The 23,121-nt window shown below is 36.1% G+C and overlaps 1 protein-coding gene across 1 annotated transcript in view; it reads right to left on the bottom strand.

Moving 5' to 3' along the window:
* Positions 1 to 23,121, bottom strand: part of TMEM181 (transmembrane protein 181) — a 37,767-nt gene that overhangs the window by 5,457 nt on the left and 9,189 nt on the right. The window contains exons 2-15 of the mRNA XM_085298010.1: positions 16,665 to 16,768; positions 12,966 to 13,021; positions 11,560 to 11,650; positions 10,863 to 10,981; positions 9,677 to 9,796; positions 7,628 to 7,708; positions 6,544 to 6,643; positions 5,713 to 5,843; positions 4,988 to 5,079; positions 3,844 to 3,901; positions 3,058 to 3,160; positions 2,911 to 2,962; positions 2,196 to 2,275; positions 1,005 to 1,094 (exon numbers count right to left, since the gene is read on the bottom strand). Coding sequence (XP_085154136.1) covers positions 1,005 to 1,094; positions 2,196 to 2,275; positions 2,911 to 2,962; positions 3,058 to 3,160; positions 3,844 to 3,901; positions 4,988 to 5,079; positions 5,713 to 5,843; positions 6,544 to 6,643; positions 7,628 to 7,708; positions 9,677 to 9,796; positions 10,863 to 10,981; positions 11,560 to 11,650; positions 12,966 to 13,021; positions 16,665 to 16,758 — 1,267 coding nt within the window. The 5' untranslated portion in view covers positions 16,759 to 16,768. The remainder of the gene's footprint in view (positions 1 to 1,004; positions 1,095 to 2,195; positions 2,276 to 2,910; positions 2,963 to 3,057; positions 3,161 to 3,843; positions 3,902 to 4,987; positions 5,080 to 5,712; positions 5,844 to 6,543; positions 6,644 to 7,627; positions 7,709 to 9,676; positions 9,797 to 10,862; positions 10,982 to 11,559; positions 11,651 to 12,965; positions 13,022 to 16,664; positions 16,769 to 23,121) is intronic.

Below are 23,121 nucleotides of genomic sequence, written 5' to 3'. Positions count from 1 at the left end.
TTATGACAATTCCTTCTGCCTTGGTATAAGGCCTTCACTCCTGGCATAACCTGTTGCTGCTTAGCTRCAGTTCGTAACCGTATACAAGTAAAATACGATTCAGTAATTTGGCACAAACATCTTTTTTACTGGCAGCTTTTTATTTCAGATCTTCTATGTACCTTTTTCAATCCAGCCACATTTTTTTTTTTAGAAAACTTATCCTCATCCAGCCATTTGTCTCATCCTTCCTAATGGAAAAACAACACCTTTCTGTACAAGTTCCATCCATCTCAAGTTTAGAAAGCTTAGAGTGAAATAACCAGCTCCAAAATTTAGTGCCCTCTCCCTGCATACTCTCCAATATATTTTGAACTCCATGCTTAAAATAGAAAGCTGACTCAGTATAAATATTTATTTTACAGAATCTTTATCTGTAAAAGAAGGATAATACTGTATAAACAGCACATGCATCAGATTTACACCTTTTACTTAGGAAAACAAAAAACACAAGTGCCACAGATTCCTCCCTTTATCTCCCTCTCCCCATAGAGTTCCCCAAAATTCCCCATGCAGGATTGTGTGCTCTCTTTTCCTCTCTTCCCATATTAGAGATCATCTTCATTCCTATTTTTCTATCTCTGTATTATCTATCTGAGGATCAAGTATACCAATACATTAACCTTATTGTTAGACTGAAGTAGGAGTGAAGTATTGTTACACATTAAGGGTTGTCTGTTAGTCATTTCAAAAGTTACAACATTATATACAAACATCACATCGACTGTAAGCTTGGTCAGAGAAGAGCATAAGAATTCTGATATAGCTGATTAGTTGTATACATGCTATGTGTTCTTTCAAATGTCCAATACTAAATTGCTCAGAAGCAGTGCAGCTTCTCCTTTATGTTAATACAAAGCAAACTGAAAGAGTATTGAGACAATCAAAATATAAGGATGTTAYACACTATGTGCTGACATGCCAGCTCTTGTCATGTGAATTGCCAGACAACTGCTTACACTTACCATATAGCGCATTCTTTGAGGGGGAATACACAAAGGCTAATGTGTAGAGATAAAAGTTCAATAAACCATAAAATGATAAGAATTCTGCTGGTAATGAGTGTCAAGGATATTGCTCAATATAGCTCCATACATATATAACTTTTGAAACAGGATATAAACTATAGGTAAGCTGTTCCAATGGAAAGATGCTAGTTAAAGTCTGAGAACATGAATGGCTAAACAAAATTGTATTTTTGAAACTGAACAGTAACTAATGCACCCTAGCTATTCTGAGGCAAAGCTCACACTGAAGACAAAGCTCTAATTTTACCGCAAGTATTATTTGCTGAGATAAGATCTACTCTTACTAGAGTGCATAGTAAAATGAAAGAGATTTGCCTCCATTGCTGAAAGAAAGCTGAGCTAGTGAGAAGTTGAGCTTTTCTTTGGTTAAAAAAAAACAAGTACTTGGTTGGCATAGCAGTTAAGAAGGAAGGAGAAAGGACTATCTAGAGATAGAACTCTAAAGATGGGTTTTTGCCTTCATCTTGAGAAAACGGTTGAGTATTTTTATACTGTTTTCTACTAGTTCCTAACACATACCTAAACTTACTGGTAACGAAAGCAGTTGCAGTCACACAGACACTTTCAGAAAGCAGAATGAATTAGGATCTTATAGTCAGGATCCAGAAAGCTTCTGCCAACAGGTATCAGAAATGATCTCTCTCCTATCATTTAAATTCTATGACTTCTTACCCACAGACTAGCAACAATACACAAACTCACTTTCAGTGATTTCTAAACTAACAGTTTCTCAAGTATTTTGGTATCCACGCCAGTGACAGTTATACAGCAAACGGAATTCAGGCAACAATCAAGCACAGTAACATTCTTCACTGTAACTTGTTAAAATGACTTGAATGTATGCACATCTAGGCCTTCATTCCTTTAAAAAATTATCAATTGMAGTTATGATGTAAGCACATTAGACTGAAACTATCTCAGCTGACAATCCTTAAGAACAGCCATGACAATGTGAAAATTCAGTCAGAAGGAGTTGGACTTCAAAAGCCCATATAAAAAGTAAAAGTCTCAGTCCCTAAATACACCATCTTTAATCATCACCTTACCAANAAAAAAAAAAAAAAAAAAAAAAAAAAAAAAAAAAAAAATTAACACTCCTCACAGAGCAATATCACAACACAAGGATATAATTCTGATAATGAGTCGACAGTTCAGCAAAGTTGTCCTGTAGAACTTGTGCTCCAAAGCGTAGATAGAGTATAACAATGCTGTGGAAAAAATTAAAGACATAGTATTCCTATAGGCTTTAAACTGCAACATTGAAATAGCACTTTGATAGAACAGTATATGAGAAAGTAATTATGTTAACATGATATGCATTTATTTTGACACATTTGTTTTCATAATTTTAAATTAAGATTTTTTTATATTAAAATTCAATAATCAACTGAGTAAAGGGAGAGAAAAATGGTTTACTTTTCTTGGATTCCAACCACTGCAGACAATCCAAGAGACAACAGCAATTTGAAACAACAGCTTGGGGAGGGGAGACAAACGTTAACCATAATCTAAAAACCTTATTCTAAGCTTCTGCTAGGAAACTTAGAAAGCTCCAACAGAAGGGAATAGTGCACTGCAGACTTCTCTGCAGTACAGAAAACATTACTGCTGAGTGAATTTCCAAATCTTGCAGTGTATTACTATAGTAATGGATTTAATATAAAGCTAGCACTAAAAGCCTCAGAAATGGTTCTAAAATTAAGAAATGTTCATCATAGCTCTCATACTAAAAAGCCATTCCTGACTTTCACTGACAATTTCATTATCAACAAAATGTATTCAAAGCCCTGAAAAAAAGTTATAAAAATTACAGTTCTGAGAAACGTACTTTGAAAAACCTTACCTAATGACAAGCACTACAAAGGTCAATGCAGTCAGGAACTTTAACCTGAGATCTGAAAAAAATGAGCAAAGTTGTTATTTGAGAGTTTATAACTATTCTGTAAGAAAAAAGCCTGTTCAGAGCATAATCAAAGGAAATACTCCTTACCGACATAAGGCATGTTACGAAGTTCTGAATATGCCCTCACTATCAGGAACAAAAGGTAGAGAATGTATGTGGTTGCCACCACAAGGAAGAAGACTTTCATTCCCTATGAAAAGAATATTACTTTTTATTATTTAACAATATTTGGCCTATTCCTTCTTTATTCATAATATCCTACCAATAGAAATCATTATTTCCCAAACATGATACGGAATTTTCCTCAGAGAAACTAGGTCCATGAAAAGAAGTAGAAAATGATGATGGCTGTGGTTTTGGGGGAACAGGGAATGTAAAGAAAGGATTTTTACTAGCAAAGGTCATTTTGCTCACTGAGTTCACAATGAGCTGAATCTCTGTGTTTGTCTGAAAACATAGCTCCTGAAATTATATATGAACCTCTATGAATCAGATCTTCCCCTACAACAAGCAGAATTTTACTAGGACAGAGGATCTTGGCAAGAAAAAAGACGTACAAAATTGACTTTCAATCCCAATAGTCATGAATCCATGACTGTACTTCTGCTGTTGAGTCTCCAGATGCCCAAGGTTATTGGAAGACAATTCACTGTTCTTTCTGGGATGGAGCTCAATAAGGCACACTATGTAAGCCAGTGTGTGATACAAAGCAAAATGGAAACATTTCCAGCACCCTCATCACAATAAGACCTCTCAGTCAGCACAGGTATTCTCTAGACTGAGCTTTATATTTTAAGAGAAGAACAAAATCCTCTTTTAGTATTACCTAACTACATATAACAGCTTAGTAGGAGGAAAAAATTTCTGCCTTACCTGGAAATTACCTGTGTCAACCCTGTATTGGTATGTAGGATCATGTACTTCATTAACACTAGAAAAAGATTCAAAATGAAAAGTAGTACTCACATCATTACAAAAGACAAGGTCAAAAAAAAAAAGTACTGACCAAGAAACCCACTAACAAAGAAGAGGTTTCACATTATTATACAAAGTTTTGGCTGTGTGAATTGATGCAATGCCATTAATTCCAACAAAGCTATGACAATTTATGTTTCATGACATCCTCCTTCTCAAGCCCCACTTTTCAAAGAGTATAGGGGATCTGGACTGTCAACAGCTCTCATCTCCCTGCTTACTTTTCAGAAATTGTATAACCTTAAAGATTCCTACAAGCCTTTGAGATTCAGTGTTTAAAGTTCATCCTTGCTGTTAAGAATTATCCTTAAGCAAAAACTGCAGTATACGCCCTTCCCTCATACCAATTCTGCTGGTGGGGCATTAGCACCAGAATTTCCTGCAACTGCACTGCTTTCAACGATGAACAGTGGCATGGAGAAGGTTAGGAGATTTCTTCCTTTGAAGAAATAAAATAAGAGGCAAACAGTTGAGACTTGCACGATTTCAAAATCTACAAATGTATGAAAATTGAGGTAGTTTTCTAGGTGGGAAATACTGCCCCCTTTATGTTAACACAACAGACTGCATTAGGAGAGAAAAATTTAAAAAACAGAACTACCAAGTTTTGAGGAGAAATAGCATAGCTTGGCTAAGCAGTATCAATACCAAACACATAGGCTGAACGGTTGAGAAAGTTTCATCAAACTGTGTAATAGTTAATTGCAGAGAAACTGTTGCTTGGAACACTAAAAGCTAATTAGGACATAATGCTGGAGGGTGTAATACAGAGAGCCAAAAGATACTGATGAAGTGGTGTTTTCTATCTCTCACTCCAATTTATAGAATTAGGTACTACTAGATCATCCATGGAGAATTCTGATTTCAAGTTAGTCATAACTTTTTGCAAAATGGAAAGAGATAAGAATTTGAGCACTGTAATTTATCCATTCCCAAATCACAATCATAGTGTTAAGAGACAAATACTACTAATTAAAAAACAATTTCTAATTCTTAAACACCTTCAGCTCATTACTCATATACTAAATTTTAAATTACTTACGTTTGCCATATTCCTAATGTAACAGAGGCCAGCCACAATAGCCCAACAATAAAGAATTTGGGCAGATAGAAAGTCAAGCACTTCCTTTCCCCCTGTTAAGACAACAGTAGAGTGGTTAAGGAATGAACCACATTTGAAATTAGATTTATTCTTGACTCAATGAAATAACTATTTTCTTTGTTTCTTGTTTCATTCAATTAGATGAAAAGACTTGCCCTCTGTATTTTCAACCTGCACAGATGATTACAGAATACATAAAACTGTGTCATCATTTGTGTTAAATTTAAGATACAGTAAATTTCAGGCATCCTACTGATAAGGTCTCACCTTATTTCATTGATACTGCAACTATCAGAACATGCTCCAGAGCTAATATTTTTCTCATGCAATATTTTAAAGTGGTTGAAAAAGCAAACAATCACTATATAGAACAACAAAACCATTTAAGAACAAAGCATAATGGTATCTTTATTCTGCAATATGTCTTCCAATAGTTTAGAGTGACCTGTCCCATCTATCTCATTTAGACACAGTAGCAACAAGACAATCTACTTTACCATGGATCATCTTAATCCCAAAGCCTCATGCATCACATTGTATTTTGAGGATAGAATACATGTCATCTTTACTTTTATATCAGATTTTAATTTTTCACTTTTTGAGAAAACTGAAAAACAAGTACTGTCTTCTGAGCACATACTAGTTAGATACTGTTGCACCCCTACCTGCACTCTTATACCATGGTACACACAAAGCCAGAACAGCAACAATGCACACAGGAACAGTGATTGGAATAGATCATCCAGCATTCCAGGAAACCAACTGTTCACCAAAAAAGAAAGGGGGAAAAATGGATCTGTAACAAAATAAGAAAAAAAGTTTAATAGAGGAGGAAAAAGCAATCCTTTCCATTATGAAGTAAAGCAAAATCCATCTTCAGAGAAATAAATAATCAGGTTCTTCAAATTACACCAGTAAGTCAAAGTACAGAAAACTTCAATTTAAAGGAAATGGGGCCTCCAGCAGCAATCCTCTGTGTTACAGAAATACCCTAAAATTGTTGCCGAGGTTTTTAGAAGGGTGCATGTTTTATCAGATCTTCTGCTAAACCACTGTTCTTGGTGATGACCTAAAAAAATTACCATAGCCTGACTGAAAGCCAAATATTCTTTCAATACTGATAGACAGCACTAGAATTTGATGTGGTTTACATGGCAGACTAAAAGCAGTTTCCATTTTTAACTAAAGTATGAGTATCTGAAAAATGAAGTAGTAAGGTTTATCAGGAAAATGCAGCAATTGCATCCATATGTCACTATACAAAAACTTTAGTATTATTGCAGCCACTTACTACACTCAGAGTTTTAAAGAAACAGAGTTGACATTTTGATCACTGATGAGAATGAAATCCACCTAATGATTATGCCTTTGAATTTGATACACTTACAGTGTTGATTTTTTTAATAGAGTTTTATAAGTTGATGGCTAAGCTGCTTTTTTCTTTTCTTTTTTTTATTTTTAAAGGAGATTTCATAAAAATGCCAAGATACAAGTACCATTGTAAAGTAGCAGCAAGGGAAGAAGGATGGACATCCACTTCTGTTCAATACCCCAGTCTCTCATGGAAAATTTTCGTAGAGAATGTGCAAACAGACACTATAAAACAAACAAAAAAATTATAAAGGAAAGAAAGCAGACAACGATTTTAATCAGAATAAAGAAATCTCACAGCACATTGCAAACACTACTTCAAGAGGTCTTTGGTACCGAGAACACTGTAAAACAAGAGCTACATCTCTAAGCTTCTACTTCTGCTCCCACTGTGCCAGCTTACACTCATGTAAATTACTTATTCTCTCAGGCAACCTCAAAAGGAAGTCAACTACTACTACACCAATAGGCACTGTGTGAAAAATGCTGCCTAATTACTGCTCACACACCATCAACAACTTCTGCATAAACTGATCCATAAAAAAAAAAAAAAAAAAAAAAAAAAAAGATTCTATACAACGTTCACGGTTGCTTGATATGAGTGACATCACATATGTGAGAAAAATACCAAGTGTTAAGTGCTTTAGCTCCTTGATTCTGAAATTGTGTTCTAGTTTTATGTTGTTTGTCTGTGTCTAAAACACTACTTTTTCATGGGCAAAGCCAGATGGTCTTAATCATAGAGTAATTTAGATCAGAAGGGACCTCTAGAGGTCATCTGGTTCAACCCTCCAACTCAAAGCCATGCCAGCTTTGAAGTTAGATTAAGGTCATATTCAATTGAATTTTGATCATCTTCAAAGATGGAGAGCCTACAAACACTCAGAGCAACCTGCTCCCATGACTTGAGTATCTCTGCAGCAAATTTTTTTTTCTAACCTCTATTCAGAATTCACTTTGAGCAAAGTTCTGTGTGTTCAATTCAAAAACTAGAGTTTAGGAAAGCAAGCCTTCCCTATTTATCCTGTTTTCCTAAAGTGCTTGAATTCCACTTGCAAAAACAAAAGCAGCACCTAAATAAGCATCTTTAGAAACATTCTTTACACCCATTCTGTGATATCTTAACTCTACTGCAAGGGTTAAGTTACTAAACACAGCATTAAAGACAAATATCATCAGCTGCCTACATAGAAGGAAACAAAATCTTACCGTGACCATGAAAGTAAGAACTACAAAGACAAATCGGAACCAGATTTCCACTTGCGAAAAATTTGGATTGTAGGTCTTCCACTAAAAGAAAACAAACCAAAAAAAAAAAAAAAAACACGAACAATGTTAATTATTGATTAATTATTGATGTCATACATACCCCATGCCCATCTTGCAAATATTGAAAGATTTTCTTGGTTTTCAAAGTTTAAAGGTATAGCCAAATTCCACCATGTCACTGGAGAAAGATGAAGACAAATTCGTAACCATTTTCCCTCAAGTTAAGGCATATTCTGAAAAATACAGGACTACCAAACAAAAACATAACTAAAGCAGCGTAACATCCTTGCTTTTTTTTTTAACCTTGCAATTTTCTAGCGTACTTAATGTGCTGTCATATGTTAAAAGCACTTATCCCTACAAAGAGGATGTTTTTCATTGGTTTTAATCTCATGTCAATTCAAAGTCTGCATTCTAACAATTAACTAATTCCAGTATGTTCCTTTTACTTCAAATGTCAGATGCATAAATTGATTACAAAGAAGCTGATATGGTACAGTCATGCTTCCTGTAATGACCATGTCTTTGTAAAGCTTGTTCTCATTCAGAAGTGTGGGGAAAAAAAAAAAAAAAAAAAAAACAAGTTAAAGAAGAACAAACGAGCTAATGAGAAATAATGATTTTTTTCATAGGTGATGCAAAAAAATGCTCTTCTCCTCTAATTATTATGAGAGTGGAAATATTAATTTTAACATGTCAGTTTGCATAAACTCTGCTCTGTTGATGGTTTATCTTTTATGCTGCATGCTCCTCTTCTGAAACTACTTCTGAAATGTACAAGCCTTGGTACAACATATGCTTTGCCCATCTGACAAGAAGCTTCACCTCTCTATGTAATTAGTCTGTTGACTTCTGACTGATGTTTATAAACTGTAGGGTTAGAGTGAAAATTATGTATGTATAGAACCTCCTTACACACTAGCCAATCTRTGATTTCAGCTGGGATCACTACAAACCACTGTAATAATAAGACTGACCGCTGTTGTGGTCAAGCAATGGCTTTGGATTTGGGATTTTTTGTTTTTGCATGCAAGTCTGCCTTAAACGTAGCYTACAAAGCAAGATGATAAACCTAACCACTAAATGCTCCAACACTTCACCACGTTTAAAATCAGGGACTAAGCAAAGAGTCTGAGAGGTTTCTTTTTAATATAGCTTATTATTAATAATGTGCTTTATACACAACAGTATTGTAATATTAATATTCAAAGAGTTCACTTAGCATTAAAAAAATTTTCTTTACAATAATATTCTCGCCTGTTGCTTTCTATCTGCTTTGATACACAGAATACTACTTACAGGTGCAACATAATATAGTAACCCATATTGTAAATTTAGCTTTGTTCCATCTTCTCCTAATGCAAATATTTCTAAACTTCTTTCTGGAGTCACTCAGCTCACACTGGTAAAGCAAATGTTTTGAAAACATTMTTTAGCGCTGTGAACTGAGCTAGTTATTTCATTAAGGATGGCCTGCTTATTTTAGCTGAATAAGTATTTTTTCTTCTTCAGCAGCACAGTCAAAATTTTTTTTTCATTTGCTTTTGGGTTTGTTAAATCTTTCTAGCTCATGCTTTTAGAAAGTCTGGATAAATTTTGCTAATTCAGATGAAGTTACCAGAAAGGCTTAAAAAGATACCATGCTTTAGAGAGCTGATGATTCTATAAGCAAACCAGATGTTCTAGCCTAGCTTGCCTATTCTTAATTGTCTCTCAGGAATTACACTAAAATTGTCCATCCCAGCAAACAGCATTAGCTGTTTTGAAAGAAAAATCCTTCTTCATAGTGTTAGGCAAATTGACCCTATTAACAGCAAATGCTACAATAGTTCTGACATTAGCAGTGATAAGAAATTTAATTATGATGTATCTTTATGTTTCATCTTCAAAAACAAGGTAACTTTTCTTACTATGGATAAAGCAGACTTCTACAGCATTAGTTATTAAAAAAAAAAGATTTTCTTTGCTAGTGTAAAACTTTATACTTACTGTGAAAGTAATATTCTGGATAGTATAAGTTAACTTATTTAGATCTTCAAGGTTAACAAATACGTTGTACTGAGTATAATTCAGGTATCCAAGGTGAGCAACAATGATTTCAGTACATTTCTGTGAACACACACAATGAAGAACAGCATGTAACAGCCTTCAATTTATTCCATAATATGCACTGGTAGTCTAGGCTATTTTTTTTTTAAATGGTCAGATACGGATGATACTTATTATCTGTCTCACCAATCTCGATCACTCAGAACATTTACTCAAACAAGCCCTGTAGATACAGTATTCATTCAAAGATATTCAACAAAGCAGAAGAAATTGACAAAGTGAGTGAGCAGAATCAAAGGCTGAACCAATAAATAAGACTAACCTTTCACTAAACTGGCAAAAAAACCTGTTCACAGCTCTGGGGAGGATCTGGATAACTCTATCAGCCAAACTCTAGGGTCACTGGATGGGGCAATCTCATACTAATTCTTTTTTCTTTTTTTWAAAGTTAACACAAGGAAAGAGAAAAACAAAGCACAAGTCTTTTGCTGTGTACAATTATATCTGTTTACAATTTCTGTAGATTTTATATATAAAAAGTCCCAAACACTTGATTTATGCTAGATGCCTACCGGAAAAAAATTGAGCTATGTCCATCCTAAATGATTTGAATCGAGTTTAAAAATTCCAGTTAAAATTATACCAGAAACTCAAAACTTTAAACATTTCCTCTAAGAGGGAAAGAAAATTGGCTTTTTCAGAACGCAGATTYTAGAGGATTTCTGCCAGACACTCTGCTAGGTGTTGGATGAGAACTCTTCTCTCCCCAGCAGTTCAGTGCTCAATCTTCCACTACAGTACCTTTTACTGCAATACCACTGATTTGTTTAACTGACTAAGCAGCACATACTGGTTGGCTGTCGGAGAGCTAGGCTAACAAGAAACCAGGGGTAATACACATGAGTCATGTAAGGCAACATTTGGAGGGAAAAAAAAAAAGACAAATAGGCAGGTAGATCCTTGCTCAGGATTACTAGTACAGTTGCTACTATAAATGAAACCTTACTCCAGCTCTTCCTTGAGAGCTCCTTATCAGAAACACGTTTCTCATTTGTGATGTCATGTAACAAGCACACAAAGTTTTAAAAAAGTTCTGCATCAAAATTTTGTTTAAAAAGGCATGTACTTGTGCACAGTTGAGTAATCTTGTCCGGTTGTGAACCTGATTATTAACATAGGGTGTGCTTCCATCCTTCACCACTCCAAGCACTTTGACTGTCATAGTAACATTCTTTTTGAAGGATACTGCAATTAAAGAGAAAAGATTAAGGTATTGCTACATGCATATATGAAATTTCAAATAGAGTTCAAAACACACAAAATGTCAAAAAGATTATTGGAAGTTTTTCAGTTATACTTTACTGGAGTAGGAAAAAAAGAAATTATACTTTTATTTATATACTCAGGCAGTTAGTGACAAATGCCTGGACTGAATCTGTACAGATTAACAGTTTCTGATACAGTATTTCTCACATATTTATAGTCATTTTATTGCGTAATTAATATTATTACAATCTACACATATAATAGTCCCAAAAATGGAGGAGCAGAGACACAGATTCTCCATCTACTATTGTTTTCACAGAAATAACAAACAACTTATTCCATACAGCTGCTGCCTCTCCAATTCTCAAGGCCAGTTCTGTCCATGTCTTTATGGGGTACAGAGGATAGAAAGGGAGAGGCTATTTCAGAGGAAAAACCCACCAACAACAGCCATAACACTACAGGATCACATATGAGACAGACACATGAAACTACAGCTATTGTACACATAATTAGGTTGCTACAGCAGTTTTCTGAAAAACTAGTAAGATTCTCACCATCGTGCTGATCCAGCTCAACTACACAGGTCAACCACAGCTGCTGATTGTAAGTAGACAGTGGTGGTGAACTTAAATTAAATGGCTTCAGCTGTTAAAAAAGAAAAGAAAAGAAAAAGAAAAAACCCACAAGGTCCGACAGTCATTCTGTTATATCGTACATCCGGACAGGTAACAATAAAAGGCATGTTACAGCTATGTGCACGACAATCTTTTGGGGAATAGATTTAATACACGCTACTGTGTTGACAGTATGGGTAACATCCCAATGAACTTAAATTACTTTAAATTTATTAAGTCTTTCAGAGAAGTAGTTCAAACAGCATACATTTCTGGCACAGCACTGAATTCAGAAGAGGYATGAGTACTTAAGTAGCAGCAAAAGAAAGATAGAGATAAAAAGACAAAATCCTGAGACTTAGCCTGAAAATAAAAAAATTATTTCTAGCACTGTACACGACAAGTTAGATTTCTGGCCCTCAAACTGCTTCACAGTTTAAACCTTTTCAAGTATGAAAATGGTAGTTAGTTTTCCATCAGGTTTTCTAAAAATTCTACATTAATTTCAGAAGCAYTGAATATATCATTATCAAATAAAACCTACATGCAGGAAAAATTTTTCTTATTTGATAAAAGAAACAGATTTCTAAAAAATCCACCCAAAATACATTATCAATCCAAACATATATAGGTGACTAACAAAATAAAAAACGTTTAATGCATTTAAAGAAACTACACTTCCAAAAAAACGTTTCAGTATTTTTTACCAAAATTACTTCAGATATGAAGTTGACAGCAAAGAGCTAGGCAGAAATAAAGACAGAAGAACGGAGAACTAAGATATGAGAGCTTACTAGGAAGGCTTTCCAAAAAAATGAATATGAAGGGTTCATGTCAGCAAGCTGAATCTCACTATCTTGGTCACTGGACCGTGAACAATTAACAGGACACAGAAACATTCCTTCCCAGATGACAGAAAGGAAAATCAAAGGAAGGTGAATATCGGTTGTCACCAAGAGCATTGCTTTTCCATTTCTGCTCTCAATTTCTATTTCGAGGTTGTTAGAAAAATCGGCATCATGTGCTCGCTAGGGAGTCAACACTCACTGTTACTTTATCATCAACTACTGTGAAGAAACATCACTCCACCACAAAATTCTCTGCCTCACCTGCTCACAGGTGACCTGCCCACGGAAGAGTAGAAACTGCTGCAGTATCACTGCTGAAATACCACAGTGGTAGTAAAAATACCACACATTCTACTTCAAGCTGGAAAGCCAAGTAGTTTTCCATTAAAAATCTAGCTGCTTAAAATAATCTTAAGAGAGGAGGTGAGGGGAGAATGTTTAACAAATGTCACAAAATAAAGCCATTCATGTAATCCAGCAATATATATTAACTCTTACCTTTAGGCTGTTATTTAAGTCAGTTCTTGCTACGGAAGTTTCAATGACATTAGGACCTATATGATATAGAAGAGGGGAAAAAAGGATTATTGATGTATACTACTCATAAGTAACAATATAAATATTGTATTTCAAAAGATTGTACAATACGAAACATCCCTGGGAGGCAGGTAAATAATAGGCCACTTTACCAGTGTTTAAGCTGAAAGGTAAGTCACTTAGACAAATAACTATCTTAATAATCTTGACCTTATTGTTTATCTGTACTTGATTTCCTTTAAGCATTTCTGCCATAGTGTTTCCAAGTACGATTACACAGTTTACATAAATTAGAAATCAAAAACTCTAGGTCAGAAGCCCTGCATGCCTGTTCTAAACTACTACACCAAACCACTGGGTATTCTTCTCAAGCTAAAGTATCAATACACTGCAGTCATGAAAGTATTCAGCTACAGAGAAAATAGCTAAGCACCAGTAGCACTGTAGGTACAGCAGCTTGAAGTTCAAAGGGCTGCAAAACACACCTGAAAAAACAGCTTATTAGATTGCACTGAACTCCCAAGTTGCTATGGCCAAATAGCTACCATTACCTGATGTACTAGCTAGTAATGTCCATATTGCATTGTGTTTGCTGCAGAGATGCTAGGCAAAAAGCATCCCATTGTATCTGACTACATGATGCTAGTACCTTTTTTGCGCATATGTAGTGTATTTGTTTGTATAATCACAATAACAGTACTTTGTGGAAAGTGCTGGATTTTGAATCATATTGGTCTGCTCAAGCAAAATTACCTACATGTTGGTTTAGGACAGTTCTCAGACTACTCCAATTAGGGAGGGCATCCATTTCTACAGAAGCATGGGAACTGTAGTGTGTGCATGTGTACACATGCACATCTCTATATATTCACATAAATAAATATTAATTGTGTAAAGTTCTATAAAGAATTTCTCTTAAAACACACACTCCATTTAGTCAATGAAGTTTCACGTTCAATTGTTGTAGAGGATGTTCAGTTCGCTCCCAGACTTTTCATTCAACTGCACCTCCAGTCAGTCTGTATAGAGTCACACACATTTCAAAAAAAACTTATCAGCTGCACCTGTCCACCCACACCCTGCCTCTAATTCTGTATGCAATAATAGGGGAAACATAGAATCATCATTTATGTTGGAAGAGATCCTAGAGGTTATGTATTTCAACCCCCTGCTCAAAACAGGTATAATCAGATCAAGTTGCTCAAGGCTGTGTCCAGTCAAGTCCGGAACACTTCTAAGGACAGAGATTCCCACAACCTCCCTACACAATTTGTTCCAGTATTTAATCATCTTCATGGTAAACTTTTTTTTTTTCTAATATCTAATTGGAATTTCCCATGTTCCAACTTGCATTCATTGGCTCTCGTCCTATCACTTCACACCTCTAAAAAGTGTCTAGGTCCACCTTTTAAAAAACAGTCATTAAATAGCACTGCTCCTTTTAGTCTTGCCAAGTCAACAGAATCATACCTGAAAGCAAAGAACCATGCTAAATCAGTGAACAGAAAAACTATGCTCAGGTATGGAAAAGAAGCTCTGCATCCTGTATCTTCTTTGGACTTATCCCAAGATGCCCAAAGATGGCATGGGCATATAGAGAAAAAGGAAGGAGAGTAAGCGAAACTTGTAAAAAAATTTCTGCGTCTGCCCTGAGTTACAAGAACTGGAAAGCAACAGCCACCTCAGATTAAACCACCTGCTCTCAGATGAGAAAGCCTCTGCTAGGCTTCCCAAACTGCAGCTAGAGATGCTGAGTATGGGGAAGGGCATATACAAGTAGCATAGCAGACAGGATTGTATCTCCCACCTTTCCATTTACTTAGTGGGTTTGGTGAGTTTTACCCAGACTGCACCTTTAATGAGTGAATACTGTTTTGGGAGCACCCCTCCCTCTATTCACAGGAAGCAGGAAGCTGTCAACAAAACCCATGAAAACTACCACAGTTTAAGCATGGGGTTCTCCTCCCAAGGCAAACAGCATTCTTTTAAAAATAATTAAGCTATAACAATGAACTGCATCCGTGCTCTGTCAGCAAAGCTGTCCAGCAAACCAGTCTCTGAGGACAAGAATTCCACAGCAGTCCTGGCTCCTGAAGGGAATCGCAGTGTGTACTGGACCCCAACACGGAACAGACAACTGAACATGGCTTATCGTAGCCACATCCCCTACAAGGGCACCACGTCATCACATCAATGCACAGGCAGACATAACGCAGCACGCCACTAAGTGTGTCAAGGATTACTACTCATTAGGAATAAAATACTCAGTTTTCTCTTCCAGGAGTACTGCTCTTTGCCCCATCTCAAATTAAAATATTTTTGTCACATTCTTGCAACTGTCAATGCACAAGAATCATATATAAACACAGACTCATAAGTATGGGTCACTTTTTAAACCAAATAGGAAATGACACCGAAGTCATTCCATTTTTTGTTTAATCATTCATGTAAGATGTGATTTTATAGATGTATTCATGTAATATTTTAGTGGCCAAGTAATGCCCTTCAGCATCATTAGACAGTCACAGGAATATCAGTGTTTTATTTTTATGAACTGGAAAAACTGTCTGTTTGGACCTTAGGCTTCTACTATAAATCAAACAGCAGAAAAGGAAGGTCCTATTTTGTGGATATATTTTATTATTTAAGGCTATTATGAAAAGCACACTGCCTATGAGGCATAGACGGACATGAAAACCCAAACAGCTACCTCAAATTAACCACCCCTTCTTTCCAAGGCAGGCAGGAGTGGTTGAGTCACAAGGCTCCTTGGGCGATCTCATTCTAAAGGCAAGTGTAGGATGCAGGGCAGGTAGAGACAACTCAACTCTAGAGGTAGAGACAACTCTAGGGACACTCAAGGGAGGTGTCAGAAATGACACAKGAGAAAACCCTGGTTAAGGGGGAAATAATACATTTTGGAGAGAGGATAAAATCTTAAAATTATGCTCAAAGCAGGGGAGGAAGGGGTTGCTTAATGAATATGACCATTCCCTCCCTTCCCCTCTCTCTGACTACTCACTTTACTGTGTGATGACAAAGCTACCCTGATGTGCCAGGCAACACTCTAGTGAAAGCAAGTAAGCTGACTTACCTTACAAGTGCAGGTCCTTCAGAAAAATTGGAAAAATTTTCTTCTATATTATTTCATTACTCTCACAGAGGTCCTCAAAACTAGAGAACTAATTTTGTGCATGTTCAACAATAGAAGCTCACAGTTTCACATTACTAAAATATTTTATATTTCTGTAGCACTTATCACCCAAAATTTATAAGACTTCACAAACAATCATCAACTTCCTCAGAGCAAATCAAGTATTAGCAGCACCATTTTACAGACTGATATACAAGAAAGAAAATTAATGTAGCAGTCCGGTGAAAAATTATGTTCTAATGAAGCTTTTTTCTTTTATTTTAATTACTCTCCCCTGCAAAGCAGTTTCGAATACCAAATCTGTGTAGGTAGTACTTCTACCAGAGAACAGAATAAACAGTTGCTTGCCCCTCCCTGTAAATACCAGATGTAGATTTATAGCAATACCTCCTCAGAGATCTTGGGTGCACTAAGATCACTATCATCTAAGTACCTCTGTAAATACCAACACATTTATACAAAGCAAACAAAAACTTAATCTTTTTTAAAAAAGACAACATCCTTACCTGCTATTCCTATGAAGACTGTCAAACCAAAACAAACAAAGAACACTACAAAGACCAGGACAAAATGCCGTTTGGACAGTGTATATAATCTCATYGGTGCCAGCCTACAGGAAGCAAAAGAAAGCACAGAAAAAGCTGTAAGTCATATTTCTAAAGGAGGAGAAGAAAAAGAAAATGCCCCATTCACCATTTTTCCTCCACAAAGAAAATTAAAGCAGTATCTGTGATAATGTAAAACACTAAGAAGAATTGACAATAATACTGTTTTATAGACAATTGTAATTTATAGACAATGTAATAACAATTACTTAGGATAGGAAGATATAGGTATGTGTACTTGCATCTCCAAATGCATGAATTTTGCACATTCATTTTATGCTAGCRTTTTCTATTGTCCTAAGACTTGACTGACAGAAACATTTCTTTTTTCTCCCTCCGAGTTAAGAAGTTTTATTTTTAGTTCCTATGTTAGTAATTTAAATATCCAAAATACCGTGTCTGTTACAGTGACAGCTTAACCTAAAGGGACTGACAATACTCTATTAACTCAGTTACCTGTACGTGATCTTAATTAGTTTTCTACACCCCAAAGGTAAACTTCATCCCTATGGGAACCTCCCCTACAGAAACACTCCTATGAAGGAATAGAACAAAACTTCAGACCAGCTAGTTGTGCAAGCTCAGGCTCTAAATTCATGGCTGAGCTCTCCCACAGCTTGGGAAAAAGAAATTTAAACTTAAGTTTATTATTAGCCTCTTAAATAGAAAAACATATAAAGCAATGACTTCTCTGCAATTGGCTGATGTGCCAGTCCACCTTCAATTAACATTAGGTTAAAGACAAAATAAAGTAGAAAAGAACTGAAATAACTGACTGCATTCTCTTGGGAACAGGTAACTTCCAGCCTGTTAGCATAAGGGAAATATGACCAATGAAAAATCCTGTGTATCATATCCCTTCTCTACCATCTTCTGTGTTAAACGAACAGTTCAAAAAGCACACAGACAAACCATGTGCGTGAAAATATATCTAACACTTAGCTTTGAATTGTGGCATAATTCAGTCACCATAAAGTTAAATTTCTACTGCTGTACTAGAAGGTACAATTATTAGAAAGCTATGCTGTTTATACAGTATAGCTGTAGGTTTGGGGTGCAGCAGTGGTGTTTTCTAATAAAATTGTACGAGTAACACAAATGCATTATCACGGAAGGAAATGAAAGCTTAAGACTTTAAAACTAGGGACAAGGTTCCCTTTCAGCTTAGAACAGGTTTCTTCTCACCAGCAGACAATGCTGTTCTCACAGATCTACCATCACATTAATTAAGAAATGCTCAAAAGGTGGTGAAACCCTTTCCATGAGCCCAATTTGTATTCTGGGACTACAGACCCATGCACTCATGGGAAATAATCATCTCAATATTAAGAATCTGGATTCTTTGCAAATAGAACACTTCAGGAATAATGATGTTAATTCTTTACTGCAAACTTTGACATATCCTAAACTTCATTTAACTCAGGTGCTGAGGAACAGAGAAAAAACACAGTAGAAAGAACTGTGAGTAACTGTACACATTACAAGTTTGTGCAAACTGCCTTTACAGGACTCTTGCGCTAACAGCTGGAGATACAGTTTAACTTTCCTTGCCACCTGCCATTATGCTGAGCAAAACACCTGCAAAATTCTAAAAAGTCAGAATAGCTCATTATGCAGGAAAAAAATGAGAAGTTATACATGAAATTATCACAATCACAAATATGAACATCACAGAACATATTTTTGATCTCAGCTGCATCACACAGAAGTTTCACAGACAAATATGATTCTAAGTTGACTTTGATAAATCCCAAGAGGCATTTCAAACCAGGACATGTCTGCACAATTTTTGCAGGTATATAGTTACACTACATTGGTTAAACTAATATTTAACACCTCGGTCTTGATGCACTTAAACCACTTAAAAGYTATTTTATCTGCACTAGTATTAAAAAGGGGGCATTTTCCTATCTATAATGCTCCAAAGACTCCTTCAGTGCCATAAATGATTTGATATTCCTTGTCTACCTAAGAACTTCATTCATAGGATATTATCTCAAGTTACACTAATTAGTAACTTAACATGTAAATACTTGGTACATAAAAACGTTGATATGCCTAAATTAAACATAAGGGTTCAAGAGGATACCAACCCACACACGATTCATGTAAGAGCACCCACTGAAAACCACTCAGCACATAGAAAACAGGTCTGGATCAAAAAGTCCATGAGTTGAGAACAGCTGAAAACTGGAAGAGCATCGTATACATAGAAGGAAGTATCACATACACTTGTGTTGTTTTTACAGCTCAACAACCACAGGAGTGGCTTTACAGTAATAGGCAATTATCACCTCTTAGGCCACAGCACAGATGCGATTGCAAGCTTTTGAAGAAACATGCTCCAGACATTAGGTTTTCTTCATTCTAAATCATCTCTGGATGGCACAACATCTAGCAGTCAAAATGGCTCGATGCATGTATGAATACCACTGTGGCAGGTAAGAACAGTCACACCGGTAGTTTCCAAGGAGAGGAAACTGCCCAGCATAGGGACATACTGATCTTCTCTATTCTTTTATACTAACACTCCCGAAGTCTCAGTTAAGCCACTGGCTGTATGAATGTGCTATTTTACAGGTCAATAAGGCGACACAGATCTGTCCAGAACTTAGCTGACAGAAGAACAAGGCAAGGAGAAAACGGATGAAATAGCACATACTAGGAATGGAACAGTTCTTGAGAGTCCATCTACAAGATTTACAAGCCTAGATTAAGGTAAAAGCTGRAAAGCAGACACAGGATTTGTTCAGAGAGCTGAATATGGGCAATTAGAATGCCTCAGACTCAGCCCTCATCTTTCTTAGGCTGTTTTATCAGAAGCTATCACAATTTGGTGTTCACATCTCAAAAATTTTATGATATTCAAAACAGCACTCAGAATTTTTTATCACAAATCACAAAGTCTAAGGTCGAGGTGGGAGTGTCTTTAAAACCCTAATCCTTAAGATCTTATTACAGACGATTTTTGACTCTCAAAAAAGAAAAAAAATCCACTGATTTCTAGCCCTTAAAGTTTGTATTTTCAAACTTCTAAACATGAAACAGCCAGACACAAAATAACTACAACACATAAGACAAGCAGACTAGATACACCAAAGTAAACATATCAAAATCACACACACAAAAATAAATCCTTCCGAAAAGGTCACATCTACCAGCAAGACAGGCTTCAGAAAGAAAGGGAAGGAGGAAATAAAGTATTAGTAACTAAGATTAAGAGTTTAGGTTGAAAAAAAATTGATCCAAACAAAATAGTAAGTGAAGTATATATGACAAATCAGACTCAGAACATTTTTAGAGAGCATTCAGATAACCTAAAACTCATTGATAAATATTAACCTATGTTGGATCTGATGAAAATTCTGCACGTGTGGATTAAATTTCTATGTGATCAGCTAGAATAACTGCAGAACCTCATTCTCCAAACTGGTTTGTGAATCTATGACTATGTAACATGCAGCTGGCCAGCAAAACAGTATTGCATAGTAAGTACTTGCAGATATACCAGGTTGTGTGGCCATACTGATCAGTAGTTTCAGAAATCCTCACTGACACTGCACCGAAGTCCAAAAAACTAGTTATCACTAATTTAAGAGAGGAATCTTGCACAGTAATCTTTCACATTTTGGGAACATACAGCTCTAATTTCATTCTTGATTTCACAATAAAATATCTTGTAAGGGAAACAGCTTGAACAGCTTAGGAAAGTACTCAAATGAAGTGCTCCCTACAAATTTCTGGTGGGGAGGACAGCTCATCTTTGTAACCTGCCCACTTGACTGACATGTACAAACTATACTTCCGAAGTGTTTTAAGTTATTCTCCTTTAGTTACAGAACTCTCATATCTCAGTTTATCAGATTCTCTCACTTAACACTCTGAACTGTATTTTCATCACTTACTAGCAAAAGCTGCAATCCCTAGCATTGCCACAAGCCTACACCAACTTAATACAGAACCCATACTGACATCAACACCTGGAATGGGAACTCACATACTAMACCACAGAAATAGAGAACTGACAGAGAATATAACTTCACAGGCAAGCAGTATTAAATTAATCTGCTGTCCAAGGGAGGAAACAGCATTGGAAAAACTTGGCAAGCTATATAACTCAAAATTACACCCATCTGCATTGGCACAAACCTAAGAAGTTGTCTACCTTAGCTGTGACACTGTTGGTATATTTTACTGTGTGCAGGTCCTGGGAGACTTYTGCACTTCATGCACCTTCTAAACATTTATATGAATAACCAGTCCTCAATCATCTCTCAAGTCATTTGCTATGAACCTACAGACTTTAAACTAACCCATCAGGCAGTGCTTTTACCCAAATACTATTAAGCATCAAAGTTTTTATTCACAAGAAGGTGATACTGGCAACCCAGAAGTTTACACCACAACATTTACAACACATTTACAACAACACTGAAGTGGTATTTTAGTGCTGTGATAACTTTCAGACATACTGTGTAAAAATACCTGCCTATTTTTAATTCGTGACAATCACAAAACTGTTTCAGTAAGAGCACATGTAAGAACACAGCCCAATCTTAACTAAGGTCATAAGAGCAAGTAATAATTAATAGCATTACTACGGGGAGCTATATTTTTCACTGCCTTTCACTGCAGTAAGAGAATTTCCTTGGGTTGTTAGTGTCTTATTTCAACCTATCACCGGCAGATAAAATGATCCTCTCATATGTTCACTGTTTAGCATCTGTCTTTTGGAAATAAATTACATTAATTTATGAACATCTATAAATGTAAGATGATGATCTCCTGCTAACAGCTTCTTTTTTACATAAAAAAGACCAAATAAAGAATGAAATGTGTGAAAGGCATTTAGGTGAAAGGCAAAGACAGACCCTCAATCTGGAAGCACTTGTTCAAACAGGTAAAAAACAATACTCTGTTTTATCCATAGACTTCAATCAGTCTATGCTACCAAGACTGCTTGAAGCTCAAGACTAGCCATCCAGGTGTTAGCAGATTTCTCAGGCAGTTTAGCAATCCATACTGAATTTTATCTTCACTCAGGCAGAACCTAACTATTTTATAACTAAATTGGTTATGTTTAAAATACACTGCAAAGGAGCAGAAAGCACAGAGATACAAACAGAGAAATATTAGACATCTGATATAGTAGTCACAATTTTTAAAAACCTGTAAGCTAATGCAATCTGTGTTAGCGTGAGCTATGGAAACATGCACTCACAGACACTTTAAAGTTTACTTAACAACTGGAATTTTTCAGTAGCTATTCAAATGTGAGATTTGAAAGTGGGTTAAAATTTGTTCTTTGAGTAAAATCTTGGCTCAAACTGTTAAGCAAAACGCTTGTCTCAGGCAATTCCTCATCTTAAAATCACTTCTCTTCTCTGCACAACAGCCTGTACCATTACACTCTCAAGAAACACGAGTGCTTTTATATAACACATTTTACTTAAGAATCTCGCTTTACAGATGGAGAGGCTGTGATTCAAGTGAGATTAAGCAGTAGGTAGCCAAGGGCTGGTATCAAAATCAGAAATAACTCACCCATTTTTATGCTCAGTAGCTTTTTCTCTGCCTAGTATCCTATACATCTCTTGCTCGACATCCAGATCATTCTCAAGCTAAAACCATTAAAACCACTTTCATTTAAATTTTTAAATATGCTACCTACATTTACAGTACTTGATCTACCTGCACGTCACACATTCTCACTGCTTAAAGACATTGCTTTGGTGACCATCAGAAGACCTTGAATTCCTTCTTGCAGGTGTATTCCACTGTGGTTAACAACCAATGAAGCAAATGATTACATAGAAAGATGCATACAATTGATAGTACAATTCTCTGTAGTACTGTTATATGACAACTGACAGCTAACTATGGCTCTACTAAACAGCTCAAATGGCTTTTTTTTTTTGTATGTCTTATTTGTTTTCTTCATTGATGTTTAAAGAATTAGTCATGATTATTGCTCTATCCATGCGGACAAGCATCCGGGAAAGTAAGGTTTTTGTTCTTTACAGATACAATCTGTAAGTAGAAATACAGGGGGTTTTTATGTGACCTGAATAAGAAGAACAAAAACTCAGCGTTCTTCTAGGAAGTGGGTGATTATTCTCAGTTTGCTGACTTGCGAAACAGAGTCTTGGGAAAACTAATTTAACCCTCAGCGATCTCATCTCCTAAAGAGGAATTAAAACGTATAAACCGAATTACAAACTTCCAGTCCTAACAGGAGGGAAAAGTAAGTCACCCCGCCTACGCAGCTGAACACTTCTGCCTTCCCCCTCCCCAAATGCAGACAGGTCCTGGCCGCGTTGGAGCCGCCAGTGCCTACTCGGTCCCCGGGTGCCGCGGC

Source organism: Rhea americana, unplaced genomic scaffold (assembly GCF_003343005.1).
Source record: "Rhea americana isolate MKP2758 unplaced genomic scaffold, rheAme1 scaffold_134, whole genome shotgun sequence".
Taxonomy (NCBI): domain Eukaryota; kingdom Metazoa; phylum Chordata; class Aves; order Rheiformes; family Rheidae; genus Rhea; species Rhea americana.
The sequence above is the reverse complement of the archived record's forward strand: the minus strand, read 5'-3'. Positions and strand labels throughout refer to the sequence as shown.